The sequence below is a fragment of the Haplochromis burtoni genome, unplaced genomic scaffold (genome assembly GCF_018398535.1).
Source record: "Haplochromis burtoni strain Fernald_Lab_line unplaced genomic scaffold, NCSU_Asbu1 Contig_6, whole genome shotgun sequence".
Classification (NCBI taxonomy): Eukaryota; Metazoa; Chordata; class Actinopteri; order Cichliformes; family Cichlidae; genus Haplochromis; species Haplochromis burtoni.
In genome coordinates this window covers 4094149-4112701 of record NW_024582367.1, presented here as the reverse complement: position 1 = coordinate 4112701, position 18553 = coordinate 4094149, and the positions used below count along the sequence as shown (strand labels likewise).

Below are 18553 nucleotides of genomic sequence, written 5' to 3'. Positions count from 1 at the left end.
TGAGTTAGGACGTAGATTTCCTGCAGAAATCTAAATCATGCATTGATTGCAAGTCTAAATCTGTCTGTAGGTGACTAGGCTTGAGTACCCAGGTTTTAATCATCACGTTAAGATTTGAAGAACCATTTATGTAGCATAATAACCCAAATTCGTCCCCATTCATGTGTCCCTGCTGTACCTCTGTGTATCCCATACTGGCTGCAGCGATAAGAGCCTGCTGGACTGCGTGACTCTTGGTGAAGGTCGACTGTTGTTGAGTCTGCGGTGACTGCTGTTGCGACCCCATACTCCAGTCACACTGGATAAGATATTTCACGACCTCCATGTGGCCCCTGAGGGCTGCGTGAACCAGCGCGCACTGACCATTCTTATCCAAGTGGTCCACCTGGTAGCAGGATATAGATTTGATCAAAAACATGTTACATGGAAATCAGGCCAGTTTTTCCCCTTGCCATTTCCGTTCACAAACCTTCGCTCTCCTGCGGCAGAGTGCAGTCACAATTGTCATATGCCCGCCAGCAGCAGCGTAGCCCAGCGGCGTGAGGCCGCTTTCAGACTGTGCGTCAACAGAAGCGCCAAACTCAAGCAGCAAAGCCACCATGTCCATGTAGCCCAAATGGGAGTGGACACAGAGGATGGGGGCGTTGTTCAGCACCTCTGTACGGTAGTTCACATTGGCGCCGCCCAACATCAGCAGCCGGCTCACCTAAACAAATGCATTAAAGACAAAAATAAAGAAATATGAGGAAAAGCTACCACTGCAAACTATGACTTTGGGTATTCAAACCATCGCAGTCCAGAGAGAGGCAGATCTCTTTGAAGCATAGTCAGAGAAGTTTTCATTTTTTTAGTATCCAGAGTGTTTTTGAATATTCTCCTCTCAGCCGTGCTAGCACCTGTACCTTGATGTTTGGAGTGTAGAGGTTTCGGAGTGAAGAAAGAGCAGCTGAGAGACCCTCTGTGCTGTAGGATACCCACAGGCCTTGCAAGATGGATGAGGAAACTCCGACTTTCTTGCTGAGACCCTTGAAAAGAGAGAGACAGTGTGTAAATATTCATTACTGCAGAGCTAGACCACAGCTGCATGGGGGCGTGTATGTGTGTATCTATAGACGAGTGTGAGGACAAACAACAGTATACCTTGAAGATATGTGCTTTGAGGATGTGATGGCCCAGCTCAATCGTCTGCTGCCTGTTCAGCTTGTTCTCCAGCCGAGAGAACCAGAAGGCCAGAAGGGTGTGCCCACTCCTGTGGAGACAGAAAAACACTTTCAATACTTGAGACTGAGTCATCAGGTCATAACATTTTGTTATCTGTGGAGTTTTAATTATAATGCAGGAAAATAAAGTGTAAACAGAGACGTTTGCATTTAAAGATTCTGATTATGTGACACTATAGATGCAATTTTAAATATAATGAGAATACTGCCTGTGAATTCTTCACAGCTTTCTCCCCAAAAATCCAATAACCTGTTCACATGTTCCCCAAAATCCGGTTAATAAACCTCTGTTTTATTATGATTTTATTAAACCTTCTTACGATCATCTTCAGCAATCATGATGGGGAGAGTCTCTTTTCTCATGTCTGCCTGCCCCTTCTCACCTAGGGTCGCACAGGAATTTTGTTTTTTCCCCTTCTTCTCTCCAGATCAGCCACTCTCTGAAGGAGGGGTGAACAAACATCCTGGTGCCATCCCTCCTCTTCACAAGGAAGACCGACAAGTTATCTACACGCTGCTGGAAATCCTCCCAGTCCAGGGTGCCCTGTCACCACAAACATGGTCTCAATGTTAAAGATCGGAGATCAAAAGCATGCGTTTATCAACAGTTATGTTCTTAAGGATTTGCTGCCTAGATGACGTCGATATCAGTCAGGGAAGCAAACAATACTGCACAAATACCACCACAAATATGAGTAATAAGAGGATGATGTTTTAATGTTTAAAGACATGAAAATCTTCCTTCTATAATAGTATTTCAGCAATTTTGAAGTTTTTCAATATATTTGTATATTGAAACCCATTAAAGAAAACTAGTTATTTTCTGTCTACCCCTACTCAGAAGCCAGCAGTTTTTAATCAATCATCAACAATAAAAAGCATCAAAGCTGAATTTTATTTCCTCCTTGCCCCTTAACAGGATGTCTAGTTTTAATATCAACAAGAACACCGTTTTCTTCCACTGACGGCCTCACTAGAAGGTCCAAAGGTCTGAGGTGTTGTGTGTTTTGGAATAGCTTACCTGCAGCGAACCAGCGTTAATGGCCTGATATATCTGCTCATCATTCAGCGGGTGGAGCGAGGCCACAGCCACGTTGAGCAGGGGAAGCGCCCGTTCAAACGATGACTGTGTGGGGAAGCGCATGTTGCACTGCAGCAGGTATACCTCAGCCAGGTTGACTGGAACCACCTGAGGAAGGAAGGATGGAAGGAGGGACTCTGATTTGTAATGTTGATTTCCTCTGGATATAACCCTACACCACATGAATAATGGATCATGTTTGTACAGCCCATCTTCAACTATTCCACTTTCTCTTCCTTAGAGAGAAGAATGTGGATTCAGATATGTATCAGATGTCATTTTTTAATGTTTTTTTTAAGAAATAAAGTTTGGAAGCCTGTCTGAATACATGAAATTAAATGAATCTGGGGGCGTGAGATAAAATATTTCATAATGAAATACTACAACAAAACATTTCAAATGCATAATTTATGAAAGATGTGTTGTATTCAGACTGTCAAAAACAGAGTTATTTGAAACTACTTCTACACAATGCATGTCAGAGTGCAGGTAAACAAAAACAGCTCTCCAGCAGTGCATCTGCAAATAATAAGTGACGTGCATGCACAGACTTCATTACTTCTGAGGTCAGTGTCGGGTTAGGTATATTAGCATAAGTGTGAAAGCCATAACAAATTTATACCTTATAGCTGGAGCTTTTGAGGACAAGGTAGCCCTTCTCAATGAGGTCAAAGGTGAGTTTGAGGTACAGGTAGGATCCCTGGCTCAGGGCCTTGAGGTGGGTGCTGAGCTTGCCGAAGGTGGTGTTGTCCATCTTGCCATTGAGCGAGATGTTGTTCTGGATCTCCGGGCTGCTGTGGATGCGGTGCAGGATGTAGCCCTGCAGGTCCTGGTCTATGGCATCATTCTCCTCCAGGCTGTCCAGAGAGATTCGGTGAAAAGGCAGCGCGTTGGTGATCTCCTGGAAAGTCAGAATGATTTCAGTTAGGAAGTCATTTTTCATGACGTTGGTAGAACGATACTGTTAAACTGTAGATACTCACAAGTACAGGAACTCATATAGAGCTCAAAAATAAATAATAAGATGGTATGACGTTTACCTGTAGCGTGGTCCTGACTGTGACCACCAGTTTGAGCCAGGGAGGGAACTTATTGATGGTTTTGGTGAGGAAGGAGACAATGGTGTCTCCATAGTCTGGTTTGTGGAACTCAGCCTCGTTGAGGCCGTCAATGAGGATAATGAGATCCTCCTCAGAGTTAATCTTCCTCTCTGAAAAACACAGGGTGAAGGTTAGAGGAAGTTCAGGCAGGCCATGAAGTCAAGCTCAGCCCCAATTGCTGCAATCGAGTCCACATCACCTTATGGCGCAGCTAAAAAGCATGCTGCTTTAACCTGCCTACAGCTGCTGCTCCCTGTGCAAGCCACTTTGCAAACCTCCTCCACCCCAGTTTCTCCTTTCATCTGTGTCTTGCTGCTGTTCTCCTCAGCCCTGGCTTTCCATGTATGTATGAGGAAGTTTAACAGAGGTCCCAGAACAGAACCATTCTGCCAAAATATTCATTACTAAAGAAGGAAATGTAATTTTTTCTAGACTACAGTTGTCCTGACTGAAATATCTTCCCGAGCCCACAACACAACTGAAGATCAAGCACTAAGAAAGAAATTTGATATGGTAATAATTATACTGTGAGTACTTTGAGTATAAGGAAATTAATATTGAACCAATGTGTCAAGTCAGGGAATAAATTAGACTGTGAAAGGGCACAAAGTTTGAATTGTGAGAAAAATACTTTTAACTTGTTAAAAATTACAGCTCAATATGTAAATTATCAACACATTTAGACCTACAGAGAAAATTAAGTGAAAACATGTAATAAAAAGATGAACCTTTTTATGTATTATAAACAGCTCAGGACCTCAAACAGCTGAAGTGAAACTACTAATGTCTGAAAGGGAAAGATGGAGCTTACAGACATCTCAGATGTAGCTGCTCTAAACCTTAACAATATAATGTTGTCAAACACATAGAGCAGATCAAGTGCAATATGCATGTTTTCTCTGAATTGTAATGGTTACTATTTTAAACCACCTATCCCAGCCTTTCTTTATTCTGTCCTACCTTAAAGGCCCTGTCAAACCTGCCAGTTGTACTCCACTTGCCCAGTTTCCTAAAAAAAAATTGTTCATAGCATGCCAAGATAAGACATTTTTTTCCTGTTAATAGGTCTTTATGAATCACCTTGGTGGTGCAAAAATACTATTTCATGCCTGTCAAACTGTTATATTTGGCATTTTTCATAGATTCAACTAAAAAAACAGAGGAAAATCAGGTTTTTGTGACAGGCAACAAAGTGCCTAAAGATACAATTTAAAAAATTTTCTTTGCTAAGCTGTCTGTTTACTGCCTGTTTCCTTTGAGTTTGGTGCCCTTTTAATGCTTGATTTATAGGTCAGGGTTAAGTGGCTTAAAAATAAACATTGATCTGAAAACGATTCATGTACAAGGACTGGACTGAAAATGAATAAAAGCAGCCAATGTCCAAAGAACATTTTTGAAATGCCATCAAAAAACCTGGAGAACTATTGCTCAAGATCAACTGGAAGTAATATATAAAGAAACACATACTCAATTTCAACCACCTGTCCACTACTTTTACTTAATACTACACTTAAAGCTATTTATTACGTTTAGTGACAATTTTTTGCAATTTCAAACTGGTAGCTATAGTTTAAGTTAATAATCTTCCAGTGTTTTCCTTTTTTTTTCAGAATTATATTTTTCCCTCTTCTCCCTAGGTTAGTTGAGCTAATCTGTCCACATATGCAGAAATACTTGAGAAATACAAACTCTAAATGCTTCACCTTTGTAAAGTGCATCCAAAGGCTCCAGGACCCCTCTCCTAAAGGAGGCCAGGGGGTCCTGGACGCAGGACCGCAGACTCAAGATGCTCTGCAGGTGTGGCTCCCTCAGCAGCTGCTCCCTATAGGCGACTAGGTGCGGTGAGCGGCACAGGAGAGCCGCAACATTGTGCACAAATTCTGGCACCAGGCAGGTGTAGGCGTTATCTGCCTGGCAGTAGTGGTACGCCACCACCTGGGGGCGACAGAGAGTTGGGAGAAGATTGCAAGCCAGGTCATTTGGAGAATTGTAAAGGTGAACACTCCCCATTTCCCTCTGGTACTCCCAACCTTGAGCAACCTCTGGATATTGCAAACTCAAGATCGGTGTCAAGGAGCACTTGGGGACACATGACACACTTTTAGAAATAACACTTTTTTCAGGGCTCCGTCAGTGCAAAGCCAGCTTTCCCGGTGTACAACAGCTACAACTCATTTGGGATTGAGTCAACTTCATGGTGGATGATTGCAGCATAATGAAACATAATACTGCTCGTTTCGCTGTATGGTTTTAGCTATTAATAATTCATCGCTTCCGGCTGCCAAAAGAGACTGACTCTGAGTTAGTTCATGCATGCTCATGTGTGAGAAGACTGTTGTACGAAGGAGTCAAGTGTTAAACTGTCATAATTCACAGCTACGTACTTGAAACATGTTCAGATTAACTGATTAAGCAAATATAAGAATGAGTTTTAAAAGAAGAAAGTTATTTTTGCACAGGCACATGGTGAGATGGAAAATAGCAGAGGGCAGGTGAATTTTCTGAGAGGTTAGCCAGCTAAACAATAGCAGCAGGTGTGACCGAGCACTCCAGGGGACTAAGAGATCACAAAGAGCTTGAATTTTCAGAAGCGGTGGCAACGATCAGAGGGCAGTGAGAAAAAAGGAAGGGGGTAAAAAAAAAGAAGACTAATCAAAATGGAATGCTAATTTTTGGTCACAGTGGAATAAAGGGCTTTAAAACAAAAGGGGTGAAAAAGGGAGTGAGCTCAATTATTAATTCACAGAGTTAACACGATCTAATAGCCTGGCTGGGAAATGGCTTTCTGCAGGTATAAATATTTCATAAGGCTCCCTGGCAAAGTTGTTTTTTCTTTTTTAAACACATCTGCATAATGCATCAGGCTGGGACTGGGGATGCAGATGGCTACGCAGCAGGGGAAGGAGGGGGTACTGAGGTGCAACAGCAGACAGGAAGAAGAGCAGGAAAGAGAGCCGGCTTCACACATCACAAAGGGTTTACATCGCGGGCAGGTTAGAGGAAGTTAATGCTCAACATTTAAAAGCATTTACCACAACAAAGAGCCACACACGTAATTTGGAACGTTTCAAAAGGGCAAAGGCAAAGTCGCAGCTTATCTCCAGCACCTGTTTTTGAATTCTACCACCTCAGGACTAAGCCCCTTGTGAGTGCCTGCTGGTAGCAAGAAACTTTCTTTCAAAAGCTTGAAACTGCATAATTTCTGACAGAACATGAGCCATCTCTGCGCATGTACTTGGTAAAGGTATTTTCAAAAGAGCATGTCACTGGCTATCCTACTAACAATGTGAATTTAAGACATGAAAAGACAATTGTCTTATCAAATTAAGGAAATTTCAAGGCTAACCTTAAATCTTAGATGACCATTTAGATGATTGAATAGAATTTTTTCCCCCTCGGTAGTCAGATACGCTTTGCAAAATCCAAAACAATACAGAGGCATGCAAATTCTCTTGACACAATATTTGGCAACTGATTTTGCTGTGAAAATAAAAGTCGGGGGATATGGAAGTGCCAGGAGGTAGAAATACACATGAGTGGTTTGAGCTTGTGCACTTACACTGCCTTAATATACGGCAATCAAATAAGAGCATCAAATTTCATATTACAATCACTTCAAGCACACTTATTTGTGAAGCAAATGGTTGAAAAATAGATAATTTGCATTTGTAAAAGCACTCTACGAGAGGGGGGAAAAGTCAAAAACACACCAATCAGCTGTAGTGTTTTGATACTTTGAGACAAATGTTTAACCCGGATTCTTTTTCTGTGTTTTGTCTGTTTACTGCAGGCTGAAAAGTGAAGGTGTGTCCAGTACCTGAGATGCCAGCCTCCTCATGGCTTCCTCCTGACGTCGCCTCATCTCTGGGGTCCCGGGACAGCTGCCTCCTCCAAGGGTGCCATGCGTAGGCTGGGGTTGGGTAAGAGGAAGCCCCTCTCCATCTGGACACAAGGCAGCCAAACACACTCAAGGGCAGCTCAAATATGTGAAATATTTTTACATAACGGCTGAAGACTCATTAAGATTTCCAAAGTACTGCAATTTTAAACTGGAAGTCAGCTTGGGTTTTTTTTTTTTGTGATTACTAAGATTGTGCAGTCAAAACCAGGCAAACCATATTTAAAATTAACATATGCCTACGTTTGGGTGAGGCCTGGGGGCTGTCTGAAGCAATCTGTCTCATGCGGGTGCCGTGGCAGCTGAGCGCCACCAAGCGAGAGATAATCGCCGTCTTGCCGAAGCCGATGTTGCCTACTATCACCACGCCCTGGTTGGTGCTGACGTTGGGGTTGTTGAGGTGGGCGTCGATCTCTTGGAAGAGCCATTCGCGGCCGGTGAAGACCGAGTCCATGGTGATGCTGGGCACCTCAAACAGCAGAGGTTTGAGGGCGATGTCTTGAGGCCGATAGGGAGCAAAACGCACTGCGGGGTTATAGAGAATGAGTTTGTGGTATTTCAGTGACAAGCTGTGTCGTTACTTTAATATTTTTGCAATAATAGTCCACCTTGTAGTTGCGTTAGTACAAGTAATAATATATTATACATCGTGCATGAACTCGATACAGGTGCATACAATGTATCCATTTGTATTAGTGCACAATTAGCTACACATTGGTGCACAATATGGCAGTAAATGCACCACTGATTTGATGTTTTGCACACTTATCCCTACAAGTTGTAGCTGGAGTAATCCACTTTCTGGAACACTAAAGGCAAGAAAATTTAACTTTAAAGACTTAAAGATGACAACTTTTTACTTCCCAGGAATTTATTATTCACACCATTTTATTGTCGATCTTCCCCACTTACCAGCCCATATTTTACAACAAAACAATCTTTGAGTTCACGCGGTTGTCAAAGATATTTTTTAAGAAGTCGAGGGAGTGACTGCTTTTAACAGTCATGGCCGACTGTTGATTCTACTCACTAGGGGGAGTAATTAAACTAAAGTCCTGCAGAGGTTGGGCATCTTTTCAGCACAACATATGGACCATTAAAGACTAATGAGGCTAAAATGAATCTGGTATGAACTTCAGAAGCTGTGTGATAAAAATCTGTGTAAAAATGTAGTCTGCTGCCTCTGAGTGTCATCTCCCAGGCCTCATCTTTTAAACTGGTTGGAGTTTTGAGAGTAAAAACACGCTCTTTTCTAGACGGTGTCACTCCTTTAAGTGTTATCTCAGCATTTGGGAGCTACGCCCGATTTCAAGCTTAGAGTTTTACGTGAATAATCCAAACGCTTTGCTGGTGAGAGTGTTGGAGCACATGTAGCGCATTAGCCAGCAAGCAGAGCGAGTTTGAGCAGAACACGCTGCCTGTTGCAGCAAATGAAAGTTGAAGTAACTTACGTGACTGCGATTGCCAGGCATGGGTGCTATTTGCAGAAGCTGGGACAAACAGCAAGCGAAAGACAGAGAGAAGAAGAAAGAGGGTAATGAGAGAGAAGCAAAAATAAGGCAGTGAGGACAGGAATGGAAACTGACAGCAGTGTGCAGTGTGTCAGAGCACAGGGTAAGGTGTAACTCAGTGGAGGGGGGGGGGAAGCAGCAGCATCAGCACATCATCATGTCAGAAATATGGGGAACCACCAGACCAGGGTCGATTACTAATTGAAATCCTTTGAATTACATTGAGCGCATTTCTCAGCATGTCTGGAGGGGAGGTTGGAGAGGGTTTGCACTTTTGGGAGAATCTAATTGGTTCCATTGCGCTGGGCGAGATCAATCAATCCCCATAAAAGTAATTGAATCCAGTTCGAGCAGTAATTCGACCCCGTGAAGAGAGACTCCAACCTCAACTCCACAGCCTATTTTGCTCAAATGTGCGCATGTGCATGTGTGTTGAAGCCCGTTAACTGCAATTTCACGTAAAATATTCCAGAATCTGAAGTTATTACAGGGAGCCTCAAACGAACTGTAAAAATCTGATTTTCACCTTGGTTTTCGTTTTGGGTTGTACGCTGGGGTAAAGTTTAATCAGATTCTTGCAGTATGCAGTGAGAAACAGCTGCTGGTCAGATAATAGCCAGTGCAGTAGTTCATTTCACACTCTGCAGCATAGTAGCCAAAAAAAAAAAAGCATGCTGTGAGTCAGAGCAGTAGAAACTATACATTAGGAGAAAGATGGTGAACGTGTACAGATTTCTTTCTTCGGTGTGTGCAGGTACAGTGCTGCAAATTATGCAGGGGGCAAGGAAGGAGTGAGCGTTGCATTAGAGCTGTATGTCTTTTCTAAAAGACTTCAGTTTGCTGATAATGAGCTGATATTGCTCTTAATGTCCTGTACCACACAGCACTTCAAAGTGCTGTTGCAAGCACTAGCCCTTTTTCCAGGAATGCTAATTATAATCGCAGAATCAAAAAGAAATGTGACGATTACGCTGAGAATATTCTGTCTTATACAATCAGCAGAAATGCAGATACATATGGAAGTGGGTAAAATGCTGCTCTACGTTTATACCAAATGAACGGCCAGCACTGCATTTTACTGCACTAAGCTGTGTGCCAGCTGCAGCCCAGTGTAATAAAAGACGTTTCATCCATATTCCCAGGTCAGATTATTTTAGTGCTAACTCAACAAACACACACAGAGGCAGACAGAAGCGACTCTGTGCTGATGTAAAATTCTTCCAGTTGGGTTTTACGCTAGGAAGGATGCGAAACTGGTGATCCGAAAGCCACCCAGTGTTGCAACTTACAATAGCTTAGATACCTCAGGTCAATGAAGTAGGAAGCTAAATACCCAGAGACTCAGTTTTAAGTGGTGCTAATCCAATTATCTTGGGGGTGACTGAACGCCAAACGTGCCCGTAAAGCTTCTTCCGTCCTTGTGGAATTACTAAGCGCAACCTCACACCATCCTCCAAATGGCAGAAACGATTACATCTCTTCATGCACGTTAAGTCGCACAGCCACCGCTGCTCCACTGTGTCAGGTATTTCAGGAAAACATGGCAGCCATGTTGTGAACAGGGGATAGGGGAGTTGTTTGGATGGTGAGAGCAAGTGTGTGTGCGCGTGTGCACGATTGAGAGGGATGGTTGGCAGTTACTCATAATCCTGCCCATAACACTCCACCTCAGGCAGCATTGAGCAAGGTATCACTCCACCTCCCCCCTCCTCCTCCTCGTCCTCCCCCTCTAACGCCAACCCTCCGTGGCCAGACGGAGTGAGAGTCTCAGACTTTTTAATTATTCACCAGGTGAGGATGACTCACAGTGACTGAACAGCCTTGAGAAGGAGGGAGAAAAAGAGGAGGAGGAAGATGAGAAGCAGAGGAGGAGGAAAGGAGAGGAGAGGAGAATGGGAGGTGGAGGACAGAAACAAGAAAAGAGGGGAGAGGAAAGGAGAGTGAAACTGGCACAACAGTGAAGGAAGAGGGGATATATTAGGGAAGGAGGATGATAAGCAGTTTAGATGATCACTGCTTGTTGCAAGGGGCTCTTGGGGAGTGTGGTGATGGGTTATCTCAGGTCAGGTGAACAACTTCCCAGCTTAAACTTAGTTTGTTGAAGGATTGTTTTTCTGTAACTCGAGTTATGTCTTATAGCAGTTGATGTAGAGCTACAGCTAAGCAAATACATGGCCAGAACAACAGGAACTTACATAATATTTGCTGGGGAAAAAAATCTGATCTTATGTAATTTGCAGAGCAAGCTTAGAGCAACATATTACACGTGGATGTGCCTATGGCTAATGCGTGATCTTAAAAATAACGTGGTAACCAAATGATCATTTCACACATACTATTTCCTTGTTGGCATAGCAATTACTTAACTTGTGTCTTAGAACCAAGCAAAGGAAAAAAAACTATGTCATTACGTTACATAACATGCAAAACCCCCTGAAGAACCCCAACACACACTTAAATATTACAAACCTAGATAGCTGGAGTCAAAATGCATTTATCAGATGCAGACTGCATAAATTATGACTTTGTACTCGGAGAGCAAATAACAGTATCTGAAGCTCCGAACAAGTTGGTGCACTGTCATCAAATCTAGACCATTATCTAACCACATTAACTAAAGCAGAAATGAGAACCACCTTTCTTCTTCAGTTGTGTTTACTGTAAATAAATGTGTACTGTAAACACCACCGTAGTTCTAATTAGTGGCCCTAAACTTTTCTAGACATCACCTGATGGAGGTGCATGTCAGCAAATGTTCAATGCAACTGGATCGGACGTCAGAAGATCTTTAACCTTCAGATCGTGCAACATGCCGATCTTTCCCGGCAGGATCTGCATGATATCTGACAGCACTTGGAGAGTGTAGGTAAAAGTCAGCTGTTTTCTGCAATCCAGGCAGCACCCTCACTTACACAAAGCTGAATAATTCTAGCAGAAGAAAATGTCTGAAGATGACAATTTCCAGCTGTGTGCCAACTGTGCGAAAAAACAAATGTGTGAAATAAGTTGGAAAACAAATTTTAGACCACCGTTTCACCGTTTTCACAACATGCATTTTGTTTGTTTTTTCTGACCTGCAGTGCTTTTGTATCCATATATAATGTTTGTTCTAAGTTCCCCCACTTCTGAACTCTACAGAATACTCTGTGAACAACAGAACTAGACGGCACTCTCCTACTGGTGCACAAAGCAAAACAAATAACTAATTAGCAAAGAATTAGCAGAAGTGAGTCTTTCCAGAACTCTCTATAATTAAAGCACTTTGAGGAGTTTCAAGAAGGAATTATTTTGTTTCAGCCTAATTAACGACTAAAGGAAGGATGCCACCGAGCAGAGTTGGGGAAGGAAGGGTGCCACCGAGCCGAGGTGGAGTACCACTAATGTTCACATCCTGTCACGCTGTTACAAATACGGATGCGTGCACACATGTGACATGAAACATCTCTAAAAAGGGGATTATTTTTTTAAATAACCAGGTCAATGCTGCTCAGTTTTTCAAAAGTAATCGCTATGAAGTTCATTCTAAAAGGCTGAATGAATGAATGCACATTTGTAGCTCGAGCGAGTACTTGTGTCATATGTTTGCTATAAGTGGGGCTTACTGGAAAGAAATTACCATGCTCAGGTTAATCAACAACAATAGATCTCTATGGCACAGATGAATGAACTGCATCATGCTTCATAGGTCATACTTGTTAGCGGCATCCATTTATTCTTTGCTTTGGTATTCTTGTGTCACTTGTTGACAGTAAGAAGAATACTGCACATTACAAACCTTATCCTTTAAATGTCTAATCAAATGCAGCGCTCAACTGAATTTCTAAGAGTTATTACTTACTTTTCACTCCTGTCAGGGAGTATATATATATAAAAATTTGAGTAATAAAATCATTTGGAGTTAAAAATATTTTATCAGCCAAAAGGTGCAACCATCAGCCTGTTCTGTGTATGCGAGCCGAGGTGAAAAGATGGTGAGGGGTGAAGGGATGGAGTGGAGCGACAAAGACAAGGAGAGAGAACGCAAGGATAAATGTGTGTGCAGTGTACAGTTATGTGAGAGTTTGCGGTGAAAAGATAAGGTGGGTGGTAAATCTTAGAGGTAGGCAGGCAGGAGCACAAGAAGGTCCATTACAGTCTGACTCACTCTCCTCAAAACAGCAGCACAGCTTGGGCCCTCGATGGCTGGCATCAAACGAAGCTTCGACAGAATCAACCACAGAGAGAGCTGCATCTGTCAGCTGGCTACCACCTGATCAATACTGTACATAACCAACAGTCTCCAGTAAGTCCAGATCCAGCAGCCTCTCATGCAAAATACCCAGCGAGCCTCTTTCTTAGATGTAGAATCTGTCTAAATGTTTGCATTTCACATCTATCATGTATGCACAAGTTTTGATCACAAAGAGCAGGGACCTGGTAATACAGCTAAGGTCCAGAAATATTTGGACAATGACACAATTTTGTAAGTTATCCTCTTATTTTAAATTCAGTGAGGCGATGTACAAAGTACCAGGATATGAGGAAGTGCAGACTTTCAGCTTTAGTTCAAGGGACTTCTTAAAGATTTTGCACTGTTTAGGAATTGCAGAGGCTCAAAATTAACTTGACAATTAACTGACAAAAATTTCCGTGGTCATGTGAGGCCTGTTCATTATTCTATTCATGTGTGAAGAATTACAAACCGGTACTATATAGTCAAAAATAAAGCAGGTCATCATTAGAAAAATCAACAATCTGGTCAGCAACACCAAAAGGCTTTCAAGACAACAGAATACAACTGAAGTGGATGATCAAATAATCTTTTCTTTGGTTCATCCTTAAGTCTGAGTTTTCCCTACTTCAAGTCTGGTTTCAATTTCAAGAATTATTTGAGGTAATTCGTCCCCACATAATCTTCTGGGGAAAACACTGTTCTTCAATTCTCTTTTCTCTCTCTCTCTCTGTCTCATTCTCTGTCTCTCCTGATGAAAGCAGAGGAGCAGAGCATTCAGGGAGGCACTGACACTGATCCAAGGAGGCAGAAAGCATGCTAGGATGCAGTCGTTTGGCTTGTAAACACACTTGGCTGCCCTTAGAGGAGGAAGGTTGAAACAAGTGGCTCTGGCAGTAACAGTGAGGCTTTGAGAGCAACTACTTCTTACCCAATGTCTCCTGTCTTTTCCCTTTTCCTTCATGTCCATGCCCCTCCTTCCCTTTCTCTTCCCTATAAAACCTCTTTGACTCTGTCGCCAGCCAGCTGCCCTTGAGCAGGGGAATCACATCGCCGCTCAGTCGAGCACAATCTCATCTAAGTGAGGTCTTAACAGGTGTTTAAAGCACACAGGGATGCATATCTGTGTTCGCTCGGATGGCAGAGGGCTGTCATTACAGCGCTCATTACTGGCTAAGTGATAGAGGAAGAAGGGCAAGGGGACACATAATGTGACATAAGGCCATTTGGCCATGTGGTAAGGAGGCTGCTCCATCACAGAGGCACTCGCTGCTTTCGAGACTTGAACAATGTGCAGTGAAGCGGACTCTGAATGTTAAGCACAGAGACAAATTTTATCTTAGTAGTGAGACAGTATGACAAAATGCTCATTGTGTGCGAAACGGAAGGACGACACGAGGACACAACAGACAACAGCCGGCGACATCCGGAGTTCACCACCAACAGCACAGCCGCACCACTGGTCTGTTATAAGAGCTTAGCGATACGTGCAGGCATTTGCATCTGAAAGACACCGCAGAGCGCAAACGAACCGTCACTGACTTTGATTTGAATTTTAAAAATAACTCGCTCGTCATGCAGCTTCGCCTTGCGAGATTTGTTGTTTGTGGATGAGAAACAGAACAGAACAGCGTCTCGATCGCTGCGTCTGAACTGTGGATGACGTGAAACAGCTGGCCGATCGGTGGAAAAAATTAAAACAAAACAAATTTACTGATCACAGAATCATCCGAGTCCTTGCAATGCTTCACTACAGTAAATGACTGCAATGGGTCAGTTTATAGCATAGTACATATACATAAAAGATGGGCGTAGCCTCCAGGTCTGAAAAGTGAAGCCTTAAACCTGCGTTCTTTCTAGTGACCAGCAGGGGGCGGATTCTGTGGTTATTTAGAAATCCATGAGAAAATGACTACTGCTCACTTCATTTATGGCCTTCGTAAACTTTTCCTGTTGAGATTGTTATTAAACCCAGATCTCTAATGTTACCTGGTACAGCACAGTGTTCATTTAATAGCTTATGGTCTCTGAGAGTAAAATAACCAATTAGGAAGGATATGATTCACCACTGCATGAGTGTGCACTCTGCTTGGTTTCTCCGTGAGATCCACACCTCACTGTCATATTCCGGTTATAAAAACAAAGATCACACAAATGCTCAAATCCAAACTAAATGTCCCCATACTGTTTAGAAAACAAACAAAAGAAATTAAAGAATTGGAGGATATTTTGTTGAAAACTATCAATACGTGGTGAACAGTCACCTACTGCCTGATTTGTACATAAAAATAGACGTTGTCATCACATATTGATGCAAAAATGGCACGAAAATTAAAGAGTCAAACAAAATGCTCAACGAAACCTAAGCACATGCCATACGGTATAAAAAAGATGGACATATACAGCATGGCATTTATTAATTTTTAACATTTAAGTGCTTCATTCGATGTTATAACAAACACCTTTTGTTTTTTAATTGTTCTTTAAAGGTCAATTCATTATTTGGGATTGATACATGTGTTAAGGGTTTATGACCATATAACTTTGCCATCTGTCTGTGAGTCAAGCCATATTACTTTCTTTCCTATCATTCTTCCAATATACAAAATCCAGATATCCACTAGTTTGAGATTTGTACTTTTAGTTACTAAGATACCAGGATGTCAACTTTTCAGATTAATAATTTTCTATCATAATACATTCTTCATACCTTTGTATTTGGAGTCTTTATATAGAGAGAGGAAGACGGATCTCACTAATGTGCCAGTTTCTTCATTATTTCAATGCATAATCAGTTCAAGTCTCTCACGTGTAGCTCTCATAGCCAGCGTAAAGACAATGCTTAAAGTCTTTCGTACTGAACAACTGATAAGAAGGTTAAGTAGGTATATAAGGAGGTCCACGTTTGTGCAAATGTGTGTGTGTTTGTGCTCTCCTTTACTCTGGCTTATTGCTCACCTCTCAGATCCTGCCCGGAGCGACCCGGCCCGCAGGTGGTGCTCTGTCTGGGCATGCGCAGCGAGGTGCGTAATGGAGTGTGCCTCTGCTCATCCAGGTATGCTAGATCCTCCAGGTGGGCCGAACTGGTAGCTGTGTGTTTGTGTGTGTGAGGCAGAGGGGAGACAGAGAGGAATGTTTTAAGAGTGAGAGGAAGAAAAAAAAAACAGTACTGTCAGCACACATGTGCATTCAGAGACTACAATAACCAAACCACACAAACACAGGCACACACACACTTAAGGTGGCAAAGGTTCATGTCATTGTCCTGAGGCAGCTGTCAGGCTTCTGCTCTCCCACTTGCCGACTCCTACAGGAAAGAGAAAGCCAGCCCTACATGGTTATGTCCTAAAATTCCCTCTTCTCTGTGTCTGTCACGCGGCACGGAGACAGATGCCATCCGGCCCCTCTCAGGATTAATTAGCTCAGTAGACAAATGTCTTATTCATGGAGTGAACACCGTCTGACGCTGGCTGCTGATTGTTCACACCACACTGTGTCTTCAGGGCCAACACTCGGAACCACTGAATGTTAAATGAGATTAGGCGCCGTCAGTGTGAGTAAGCACACAGATTCCCCGTCACACCTGAACCCCTCGGTTCAGTAAGAGGTGAGAGCGGGGAAAGACGAGGCAAATGCAGAAAGGATTAAAGGGACTTAATCGAGAGGTTGGTGGTTCCTTGACAGATGAGCGCCGAGTTGCCAAGTCACCACGTCACCGCGACATGCAGATTTTAAACACGGAAACAATTCAGCCAGATGGCCTGAAACACTTCACATGATGGAAGTGCACCTGTAGACTCAACCAAGAACGTCTTCCGCAAGCTTTGATGGATAAACGCAGATGGACAACAATTTTATAATTTCCTGTCATTTTGCACTCCTGAATACATTTGGTCTGCTCTTCCCATCTGTAATCCCAGACCTCAGCAGTAACCTCGGTGTTTACATCATGATCAACAGAATGGGTTTCAGTATTAGTAATCCAGAAAAAAATAAAGCAGCGCTCCGAAATTTGTCTTTCACGCAATACCTGAAGTTTTCAAATTCCTTGAAAATTCAAATTCAAGGAGTTGGAGAGAGATGTGACCGAAAATCCATGGCTCTTCTCAGTTCTGTCGTCTGCCTCTCTCTCTCTCTGCAGGCGTTCTAAAAACTAAGGCATGGTAAATCTCAGAGGAGCAGGCCTCTAAGCCCGGCACCTCTCGCCTGTGTAACACTCACCAGCACCTCAGCACTGATCCATGTCCTGTCCTTGGTTCAAAGCGTGGCTTCTGTGCCACTGGAGTTAAGCTTAGTCGAGTGCAGAGCATGTGTACTGGCTGTGTTTGTGTGTTGCTGACTGCCTGAGTCACCCCAGCCATGGACCCAAAAAACGAGCCACTTCCCAAAATGGAGGGAAAATGGCAGCTGAGAATGCCGAAGCCTCAGCCCTGGCTGAATTGGGAGGTGCTGGCCATCCAACTAGGCTAAAAGCAAGGGCAGTGGAGCCATTAATTTGCTGCAAAACCAAGGAAGAATGACTCAGGCCTACAGGGCTGAAAAGTCTCTTTTTTCCTTTTCAACTGTGTTTGAATGCGAGGACTCAAATCCGTGTGCTCATCGTCTCTATCTGCAATGCAGCAGGCTGCTGGGGATCACATTCACAGTTCTCGTGCCAGTGCGCTAAGACTACACGGATAGTGAAAAGAAAAAGAGAGGGGAAAAAAACCCCAAGTGTGGAACAGTGAGAGAATGGAAGGTGTACCAAAAAAAGTGAGAAAAAGGTTGAACTCTGCAACAGGGAGCTTTGGGTAATGACAGCCACATCAGACACTTCCTGTTTATAAGAGCAACAAACGGCATAAACGCACACACGCTCACACACACACACACACACTCGCAAAGACCAGCTGGGCTGCTATCCAGAGCCAGTATCAGCCAGGAAGTCGACTACTCATCACAGATATGAGGTAGCTGCTGGAGCTCTGTATGCCTCGCTGTTCTCCTCTCATCTACCAGAGAGATGACTTGCAATGATAAATAATGGAGGTAGAGGTATTTAAACAATAATTCTGGGTGTTAAAACACCATGTATCTAAGCAGACTAAAGCCAGAAAGGAAATTAGGAAAAGAAATGAAGGAAAAAGGAAATCAATGTAGACTGTGCATCCCCCAAATGAAAAACGTTATCTCAAGTGAGCCGTTACCTTAATTTAGTGAATTTGGAGACTAAAGAGCGAGTCTTCTCTCTGAGAATGAATATCACAGTTCCCCAGGCAGTTATATCTGTTGGTGCTAGATTCTTGAGACGTCTATGTATTCTTGTAAATACATAGTAAATTACGTCATTAACACCTGCAGATTCCACAGTATTTGCATCACTAATCTGGCAACTTCAGGTGTAGACCTTCATTGGTTAGTTACAACAAAAAGTTTGATGTATGTAGACTTAGAAAAATAACACCTACACCGACCCAGTGGTAACCTTTAAGACTGCAGTTCCTTAAATGGCCACTAGAGGCTGACTCTGAAACTGAGTCAATCTCCACAAACT

At 42.8% G+C, this 18553-nt stretch overlaps 1 protein-coding gene across 12 annotated transcripts in view; it reads right to left on the bottom strand.

Moving 5' to 3' along the window:
• tanc2b (tetratricopeptide repeat, ankyrin repeat and coiled-coil containing 2b) overlaps positions 1-18553 on the bottom strand; it is a 173121-nt gene that overhangs the window by 17154 nt on the left and 137414 nt on the right. For 10 of the 12 annotated variants that reach the window (XM_014335365.2, XM_014335366.2, XM_014335378.2 and 7 more), the window contains 13 exons: positions 15979-16110; positions 8751-8789; positions 7543-7824; positions 7219-7343; positions 5105-5336; positions 3342-3511; positions 2924-3202; positions 2242-2409; positions 1604-1764; positions 1141-1249; positions 903-1025; positions 470-706; positions 179-385 (listed from right to left, as the gene is read on the bottom strand). In XM_014335365.2, coding sequence (XP_014190851.1) covers positions 179-385; positions 470-706; positions 903-1025; positions 1141-1249; positions 1604-1764; positions 2242-2409; positions 2924-3202; positions 3342-3511; positions 5105-5336; positions 7219-7343; positions 7543-7824; positions 8751-8789; positions 15979-16110 — 2264 coding nt within the window. The remainder of the gene's footprint in view (positions 1-178; positions 386-469; positions 707-902; positions 1026-1140; positions 1250-1603; positions 1765-2241; positions 2410-2923; positions 3203-3341; positions 3512-5104; positions 5337-7218; positions 7344-7542; positions 7825-8750; positions 8790-15978; positions 16111-18553) is intronic. The other 2 variants (XM_014335368.2, XM_005913571.3) reach the window with 1 other exon arrangement.